Below are 9,782 nucleotides of genomic sequence, written 5' to 3'. Positions count from 1 at the left end.
GGCGGCTGCACTCTTGTTCTAAGAACCCTAATTTTCTTAAAAAAAATATGAAGTGAAAGGCTAAGAAAGGTGTATGTGCGTTGCCGTGTAGGTGTGTGTGTAAGAATAGTGTGTACGTGTGTTTAGTGATTAATTAGGGGTAAAGTGGTTAATTAGTAATTAAAAATGTTAAATAAAAAGTTAATCCACACTAACTTAACAAGTCCCTTAATTAATATAAAATACACACTTACTAGACTTTAAAAGTTTTAAAATCTTAAAATCACTAAATAAATAATTTTGGGTTAAAATACTAAAAACTAAATAAATCATTTAAAATGCTCCTTTCTTGACTTAAAATAAAATACTACATGCTATAATCGCCAAAATTGTCGTCAGTCTCTTTTCATCGATCCCGCATCGAATAATCGCCTGAAACATGAAACCCGAGAAACATTTTAACGTGCATCACATAAACATAAATAATTTAAAATAATGTAATTTCATAAATCATGCATCTCAAAAAATCATTTTAAAATTGATTAAATAATTTAACAATTAAATAAATGCATGGTTTTTACGTGTACTAAATTTGGACTCTACAAAAAATTTAGCCCTTCCCTCCACCATGCGTCTCATGTCGCTATCGCTCACCGGATTTCTGAAATTTCGTCGATCCAATCTCGACGTAAATTTTGTTAGATCAATAGTGCGAAATAAACAAAGAAATCGTGGACTTCATTAGACGATCAAAAGAAAATCCATTTATGGGGTTTTATAAGAAAGACCAACTTCATTAATCCAAGAATGGTTTGGTGTCAGTATTAAATATGCAAAGTTAAATAGAACTAAACATCTTATGAATGTTTTAAATCATACGATACTCAATTAACATTTCGAACATCAAAATAAAATTTTTAAACTTCTGTTACGCTTTATATGCAAGAAATGGTACTCCGACCAAGAGAATATAGAAAAATGAATTCATGGAGAAGAAGATTCCAGTGACACAAAATCCTAGAAAGAAAAGCTTGGAATATGCAACTATTGGGAGAAAATGAGTCAATGTCTCATCATAGAGACCGAACAAAAATTGTTGATGTTTTGTTTTTGCTCAAAAAGGGATTGATCACTTTTTTTAAGTTGAGAAGAGGTATTTTGTTAATTTCGTCTCAAATTTGAAATTTCGTCTCAAATTTGAAATTTTGATATCACATATTTTTAACTTCAAAGTTTTATTAAAATCTCCAAAACCCAAGTATGTGTCCTAATGAACAAATAAAAAATTTCCTCATTTAAAAAAAAATTTAATAACAAAAAGGAATTAGGACATGATAATTGTTTTCAGTTTTACAATGATTTCTCTTCAATAGAGAAATTCAAAGGGTAATAGTACCGAGTTTTAAGAATTTCATCGACTGATTAATTGTTCGTTTCGAGGAATCTGAATAAGAATGGAGACTTTGCTGCTGGCAATAATGTCACCACGTTTTTCGCGCTTTGGATCATCGCATTAGGGTTAAACATATTAAAATAATCGCTTTGGGGGATCAAATTAGTGGCGTGGCTACTAATTAATTGCCATTTAGGGCAAATTTACATTCATGAATTTGACCAGTTCTCCAGTTCTATGGCACTGTGCTGCCATTGGAAATGGAAGATCTCGCTGGGCCACACAGTGTCAATATTTTATTAGAATCAAAACTTTGAACTTGAGGAAGACAATGCGCCACGTAGCGTGTACATATATGGTACTTGGAAGGTAAAATGAATGAAGATGCCGTTTGCTAGGGTTTCTTGAATACTATTTTTTTATTTATTTAAAACCCACAGAAAAAAACGAAAACCATTTGATGTATACTTGTAAATTTGGGAGTTGGGACAAAAAGTTATTTTGCATTTGTATTTTTCTTGACTGAAATCGAGATGTTTTACGGGGGGTCTGGCTCGTCTGATCTCACTCGTCCATGGTACAGCTTGCAGTTCATGTACCTCTCTCGCTATCAGACACTCTTGAGTGTCAAGTTGAGAAGCGAATGTTGTGAGAATTCTTTCTTAGTGATCTGAATTTCGATTTCTTTCTTGCTGATTTGTTGTGGGCGCTGAAAGTGGTTCGCGGTGACGGTGACGTTTTGATTTTGCCAAGTTTAAAGAAGCATCTCTTCTGCCTGAGTGGTGTTAGATGATCGGCCACGCAGGTGTTATTTTTCTTCATTTTCAAGAAAATGGGTTCATGAATTGGGGTGGGGTGGTCGTGGGGGAACTCGAAAGACATTGATAGAAATGTGTTGATCCTTCATTGTGCAGTTCTTTGTGTGTATACATAGGTCTTCCGGCAAGTATACGATGAAGGGGTCCTCTGAGGGTGCTTGGCAGAGTTCTGATAGCTGTAGGGAGTTGAGTTCTTCATCACTCCGGAATAGAGAGCTGTCAGATAGTTCTAGAGGTTTGAATTCAAATCTCAGGAATCTTCGAGGAAGTACGAACAGGTTTTCACGGGATACTGCATCACATGATTATGGGTTTATACCAGTAAGGAAAGGGAGAGAAAAAGCGCTCTGGCCACGTATCTACAATTATAGTACTCCGGTTGGAGCTGATGATGGCGACGAAGTGAGAGGTCCTGTTGTTAAGGCCTTGGAATGTAATGATGTTAGTTTGAGACATTGGTTGGATAGTCCACAAAGGGCAGTTAATGCTGTTGAATGTTTTCACATATATTCTCAAATTGTGGACTTTGTGAACGAAGCTCATTCTCATGGAAATGTTGTTCAAAATGTTCGGCCCTCATGCTTTGTCATGTCCTCGTTCAATCATGTTTCTTTTGTGGAGGCTGTTTCTCTCTCAGAGCCGGAACATAGATCAAACAGCCGAACAGCTGAGATCAAGTGTTCTTCTTGGCCTCTTGACTCTCTCTCATACCATAGTTCAGGAAGTCTAAAAGGCACACCAGGTCCTTGGCTGGCGAGTAATCCAGTCAATGCTGATTCACGGTTGAATTCCGAAACCAATTGCTTGAATTCATACTCAGCTCAGGTCATGCATTCCTTGGAAGACATTAGCAGTGCACAAAAGGGAGATCAGAAGCACTCTTTTTCAATGAAACAAATGATTCTCATGGAATCAAATTGGTATAGTAGTCCGGAAGAAATTGTGGGTGATCCTATTTCTGGTGCTTCTGATATTTATAGGCTCGGAGTCTTGCTTTTTGAGGTCAGTGATGGACACGTTTTAATAAACTAAATGCTGTGAGATTAGTTTTCTGGGATTGCTAACCATTTTCCTCGTAATTTATTTGGTATAGATGTTTAAATATGATGGATTTCATATCTAGCATGTCACTAAATGCTAACCTGTTAGCAGCTATTTTACACTTCTGCTTCCCTGGAAGAGAAATGCACAACCATGGAAAACCTGAGGCATCGTGTGTTTCCATCTCAATTGCTTCTTAAGTGGCCTAAAGAAGTTTCATTTTGTTTGTGGTTGCTGCACCCTGAGCCAAGTAACCGCCCTAAGATAAGGTACTTTTGTCGTTTCATTCCATTTTAGTCCTGAAGCTTCAGCTACTGCCATCTTTTCTCTAAATTGCTTACCATCCAATTCCATATTCCAAAAAAAGGTTTCTAGCTGTTCTACTCTTTCACGTTTAAGCTCTTGATCATGCACCTTTTTGAGTTGGATAGTTTTTTTGTTCAAGTGTTGACATTTTTGTGCAGTAGAATATACACGCATAAAAAAAATTTGCTTCTCTGTTGTAATGTGATGAGTTCGAGGTCCGAAATATGACCTTATCATGGGAAAAAGATGTAAAATATCATTGGATGGATTCATTTAGTCCTTGTATCTCCACTCTCATTTATTGAAATGTTACAGATGTGCTCATTCTCACCTCTCCTTCTGCACACTGTCTTGCAGTGAGCTGTTACGAAGTTATTTTTTGAATTCACCAAGAGATGTGTTAGATGAACAAGAAGCTATTATAGATCTTCCAGAAAAGATAGAGGAGCAGGAGTTGCTTCTCGAATTTCTTATGCTATTGCAGCAGAGAAAACATGATGCTTCAGATAGCTTAAGTGAGACAATAGCCTTTATATCTGAAGATATAGAAGAAGTCACAAAGTTGCAAACAGCTCTCAGGCTTAAAGGAGATTTGGAATTAAAATTGGACGAAAGTACACATTCATCCTCTGATTTGATGAAGGTTGCTGCTCATGATGATTTTGGAAGCTCAGGGAGCAGAAAGCGAAGCAGACAGGAATTTTACACTGAACCTGATGACTCTAATTGCATAGAGACGCCTGGTGGAGATCAAGGAAGCATTCTGTCCAGAAGTTCTCGGCTCATGAAGAATTTTCAGAAATTGGAATCAGCTTACTATTCAACGAGACGCAGGGATGTCAAAGTAACTAGCCTACCACTGCCTAGACATTCTCTTGTCAGTAGTGATGGTAAAAGATCTGCTGTTGTCACTGAAAAAAGCTGTTTTACGAATCCAACATCTAAAGAAATGCGTAATGAGCGTGGAAAAAGTGGATGGATAAATACTTTTCTAGAAGGGTTATGCAAGTATTTGTCTTTCAGTATGCTCAAAGTTAAAGCAGACTTGAAACAAGGGGATCTCTTAAATTCATCTAACCTGATATGTTCCCTTAGCTTCGACCGTGATGGAGAGTTTTTTGCTACAGCTGGGGTAAGCAAAAAGATCAAAGTTTTTGAATATAACTCAATCTTGAATGGAGATCGGGATATTCGTTACCCTGTGGTTGAAATGGCAAGTGGAACTAAACTCAGCAGTATATGTTGGAGTGGCTACATTAAGAGTCAGATTGCTTCAAGTAACTTTGAAGGTGTGGTGCAGGTAACTTGAATTTAAAATCCGTTAGGTTGTGCTTGGATGGAAGGAAATACATGTATTTTACTTCATGTTGATTAGAATGAATTTCAAGTTAATCCAATAATTGTGTCATTTGAAATATATTTTACTTTGTATAACTAATGTGTAAAAAATAAGATATGAATTTAAGATTTGATCGATTGTTTTGTTGTTATCAATAAAACTATAATCCATGTTTCCAAAGTGCACTCTTATATTATTTACTCACAAGTATTCTCTTGCCAATCATTGATTTTCACTCGATATGTTGTCCAGGTATGGGATGCCACAAGAAGTCAAATTTTCTTGGAAATGAAAGAGCATGAACGTCGCGTATGGTCTGTCGACTTTTCCATGGCAGATCCAACAATGCTTGCCAGTGGGAGTGATGATGGTTCAGTTAAGCTTTGGAATATCAATCAGGCAATTCTATTTTTGCACTTGGTGGATGTCAGCTTTGAAACTAAACGTACTACAGCATCTAGTTATCATTTGCTGTATGCATTAGATTATGGATGTATAATAAGATAAGTTCTCTTACATGGGTTGCTTCTGCAGGGAGCAAGTGTCGGTACTATTAAGACAAAGGCCAATGTTTGCTGTGTGCAATTTCCGTCAGACTCTGCTCATTGTCTAGCATTTGGGTCTGCTGATCATAGGATATATTATTACGATCTTCGTAATTCAAAAATGCCCTTGTGCACTCTAGTTGGGCACCATAAAACAGTTAGCTATGTGAAGTTCATAGATTCAACTACACTTGTGTCTGCTTCTACTGATAATACGCTAAAGCTCTGGGATTTGTCAATGTGTAATTCAAGAGTTCTTGACTGTCCTATGCAGTCATTCACAGGTCACCTGAATGTCAAGGTATAGTTTGATTGTATTCTTTAGCATGAACGCGTATCTTTTGAGTTTAAAATATCTCTTAGCCCCCCCCTCATGCTTCTTGCTCTGTCTAAATCACCATCACTCAGCTATTGGTATTCGAAATTTTGGAAGAAAGGAATTTCTTAAAAATGACTCGTGCTTCTCTCTTGGGGCTTATGAGTGTTCCATCTAAAACTGATTATGAAACATTACTCTGTTTCAGAATTTTGTGGGCTTGTCTGTTTCTGAAGGATTTATTGCAACTGGTTCAGAAACAAATGAGGTATCCTATAGTCTACTCAATATAGTGCTTTCTCGTCTTGCGACTTGTTATTTTTCTCGGTATTTCTGATACTTCAACTCTTTTAACGTCTTTTGAAACTCATACCAAGATATTCCATCACCAAGCAGGTTTTTGTTTACCACAAGGCTTTGCCTATGCCTGCCCTGTCTTGTAAATTCAACAGCAGTGATTCATTTTCTGTTGATGAAGTCGACGATTCGACACAGTTCGTTTCATCTGTGTGTTGGCGTGGTCAGTCTTCCACCTTAGTTGCTGCAAATTCCATGGGACACATTAAGGTCTTGGAGATGGCTTAGCTTAAGTCACAAAACCAGGTAGCTCAAACAGAAATGGTATCAGCAGAAATCAAATTTTTGCCCTTAGAATATAGGGGTGAGATTAAGATGAAATTTCCTCTTTTGATGGAATTCACCTTGTGGACAAAAACACTAGGAGAAAGGGGTGTTAATAGTATAATGATTTTTCTTTTTATATCGTGTGATTCTTGTCGATAAGTGACCATTTCATTTATTCAATCTTTTATTAGATCAATTACTCTTATGAATTATGTGGTTCCATTTCGTTTTTCGTTTTTTGTTTTGTTTTGTTTTTTTTTTGTTTTTTGTTTTTTTTGTGTGTGTTTTAAGAGTTAATTTTCCTAAGAAATAAAGTAGAGAATTCAAACTAGGAGAATTAGAATTGGTTCAAAATAAAATAATTACTGATTTCGAGAAATAGAATATGCTATGATAAATGATTTTTGTCAAAAACACTTTCATAATGCAAATTCTTCCCGAAGCACATAATTTTTTTCTAATGTTATAAAGAAATAAGTTAGTAAGAAAATACGTTAGTGAGTAAATAGGAAAATTGATCAGAAATTCAGAGCGCCTTTAGTTCATTAGATTTTTACATGATATTTGGTTTAAAAAGATTTTGTTCGAGCCTCAAATACTCGATTTTCAAATTACACGATGATAAAAATATAAAACGAGAATTTATTGCCATCAAAATATAAAGAAAATTAACACAATATTTGAACAGAGAAGCTATATTTTAGCTCCTATATAAATACCCAAAAAAAACACAACTTTTTAAATTATTACTTGGAGAGGGGACGAGATTCGAATTCCAGTTCTCACTAAATAAGCATACATTAGCAAATGGATAAATGCACTTGACTATAAAAAAGACAGAGTTTAAAATCGAGATACATTAAATACAATTTAAATATATTGATATTTGTTTTTATTAAAGTACTCGAGATTTGTAGGTGTTTTAAGGGTAATATTTATTGATACCAAAGAAGTGCCCGAGTCATTAGAGCTCGGGACGTGGTGAAATTGAGAAGTTAGGAAATCACCAACCAGCGAGACAGATCAGACCACCACATGCCCAGGTGTGCTCGGGCTATACGTTGAGCCCGGGTTGATTAAGTCCCGGCAGTATAATGAGATTCCAAGGGCAGAGCTTCACACCGTGATCACCTACCCGAGCGCCTTGGTATAGGTGTCACTCTCTGGTCCATAGGTATGAGATGTAATTATTCGATATCATTGGCATGTCTTTCAGTGTATGTAGGAATGATATGATTAGATCAGTATTGATATGGGTTGTAAGATGTTGCAATGTCAGGGAACAGAACATGGACAACCATCTTGCCACGAGTAACAACCAAACACTGAAAACAAGGTCATCATTGACTTCTCTTTATAACTACCAGATTTACTTGATATTAATTCAGATATTTTATTGAGAAAGCATTATCTCTTTATATATTTTCCTTTACATAAACACTTAACTGACTTGAGCGTCGGAGTGGCCACGTCTGAAAACCTTCTGGCTCCCCATTAACGTTCTTTGCTCTTTTAAGTATGCGGATTCTCCTGCCCGGGTACTCTCCGCTTGATCTACATCATGCCCGAGAAGAAATCCATACGACCCTGCATAATCGTTCACTGAGCTCAACCTAATTTACTGGTCGATATCATTGGCGTCGTCTATGGAAAACTAGATCTAGGTCGTAGATATGTTTTCCACACAAAAATCAACCCAGAGGGATGATTCCAGAAGGAAGTTCGGCTCACAGGTTCCTCAGGGAAATCCACCACCTCAGCACACTTTTATTATCAACCAAGAACAAATTACCTAGTAGATAGCAGTGGTTGTCCAGAAAGCTATGATAGAAAATTTACTAGCAGCAGTCATGTTCATCGCGAAGACGAGTCCGAAGACGAGTCCCCTCCTCGGGACAAGACCAATAAGGAAGAAAGTTCCCAGGAGTGCTCCAAGGCGCTTACCATGGCCGATGAACTGGAAGACTTAAGAAAGAAAGTGAAGAATATGGAAGGATAGGCTGGGTCCTCCAGGGTCCTCCGAGTCCAGCCAAAAAGGTTTCCTTTTTCTACCGATATAGTGAATGAGCCCTTTCCTGCCTATTACAAATAAGCAAAAGTCAGGGAGTACGATGGAAACACAGATCCCGAGGAACACTTGGCCCGATTCGAAAACATGGCCATGTTACACTGTTATTATGACAAGATAAAGTGTAAAGCTTTCATAAACACGTTGGTTGATTTAGCCCAACGTTGGTTTGAAAAACTCGAGCCTCAAAGCACATGTTTATTTGACGATTTCAAGAGCATTTTCTTGCATGAATTCATTATCATCAAGAAATATAAGAAGACTGCTTTCAGTCTGTTTGAAGTAAAAAAAGGTAGGGATGAATCACTAAGGGCATACATCCGCAAATGCAACAAAGCATCTTTGGAAGTACCATCTTCCGCCCCTAAAACCAAGAGTACTGGCTTCACAGTTACATGTTTAGCTTTTTGAAGTCCAATGATATTTATGCTTAAGGTGCTTGATAAAGGATTTTGATATGCTGCATGATTAGAGGCTTAGATTTAAATGCATGTTGGTTACGTTTAGAATTTGAAAAACGTTCAGATATAATGCCTCCTAGACGCTGCACCTAGTACTAATAGGCAAGCTGATACTAATGAGGATCGTAGAGAGAATGCATCCCCACCTCCTAATGGGGATGATGTTACTCGTGTACTAGAGGGCATGGCACGTTTCTTTGAGCACTAGGCTCCGAGGCCACATCAAGACATGTATGATCAGTTCCGGAGGCTGGGTCCAAAGAAGTTTTCTGGCACCACCGACCCATTTCCTGCTGAGGGTTGGATTAGATCTCTTGATGTTCATTTTTGTTATCTGAATATGGGAGACGCTGACTGAGTTAGATGTGCTACCTACAAGTTGTGAGATGATGCTTCTCTCTGGTGGGAAGGAGCTGAACATGGAATTAATCTAGCCACCCTCACTTGGGTGCAACTCAAGAACATGTTCTATGAGAAGTATTTTATCGCTGACATCCGGGGACGCTTGAAAAGGGAGTTTATGAGTCTCTGCGAGGGGAGACATGAATGTGGCTGAGTTTGTTAGGAAGTTTGATAGATGTTGTCACTTTTTTCCCCTTATTGCTAGGGATGCTGCTGAGAAACTGATGCACTTCTTGGATGGGCTTCGACCTACCATACGTCGTGATGTGATGTTACCGGCGAATTATGCAACTGCTACCTGCTTGTGCTTTCCAAGCTGAGCAAGCTTTGAAAAAGATTGACATCGAGATACAGCGCAAAAGGCAGGAACACTAGCAGAACTCTCAGCCAGTCAAGAGGCAATTTACGGGACCTCCAAAAGCTCAAGGGAAGCAAAAGCCCCAAGGACAGTGGAAGAAGTCGGGACAACAGAATCCACAACAGTCTGGAG

General features: G+C 37.7%; 1 protein-coding gene across 2 annotated transcripts; it reads left to right on the top strand.

Annotated features, from left to right (window-relative positions):
• The first annotated feature begins 1,585 nt into the window (after positions 1-1,585).
• On the top strand, positions 1,586-6,557 carry LOC140833936 (protein SPA1-RELATED 4-like). Of its 2 annotated transcripts, XM_073198467.1 has the most exons (7): positions 1,588-3,192; positions 3,343-3,500; positions 3,895-4,837; positions 5,129-5,275; positions 5,411-5,722; positions 5,946-6,005; positions 6,134-6,557. In XM_073198467.1, the coding sequence occupies exons 1-7, from the start codon at positions 2,326-2,328 to the stop codon at positions 6,320-6,322; spliced, it is 2,676 nt and encodes an 891-aa protein (XP_073054568.1). In that variant the 5' UTR covers positions 1,588-2,325; the 3' UTR covers positions 6,323-6,557. The 2 variants fall into 2 exon arrangements, with proteins under 2 accessions (XP_073054569.1, XP_073054568.1); XM_073198468.1 differs by lacking the exons at positions 5,946-6,005; positions 6,134-6,557 and having other exon boundaries at positions 1,586-3,192; positions 5,129-5,321; positions 5,411-5,656.
• The last annotated feature ends 3,225 nt before the right edge of the window (positions 6,558-9,782 follow it).

The sequence above is a fragment of the Primulina eburnea genome, chromosome 6, assembly GCF_022965805.1.
Source record: "Primulina eburnea isolate SZY01 chromosome 6, ASM2296580v1, whole genome shotgun sequence".
In the NCBI taxonomy this organism is placed as follows: domain Eukaryota; kingdom Viridiplantae; phylum Streptophyta; class Magnoliopsida; order Lamiales; family Gesneriaceae; genus Primulina; species Primulina eburnea.
The sequence above is the reverse complement of the archived record's forward strand: the minus strand, read 5'-3'. Positions and strand labels throughout refer to the sequence as shown.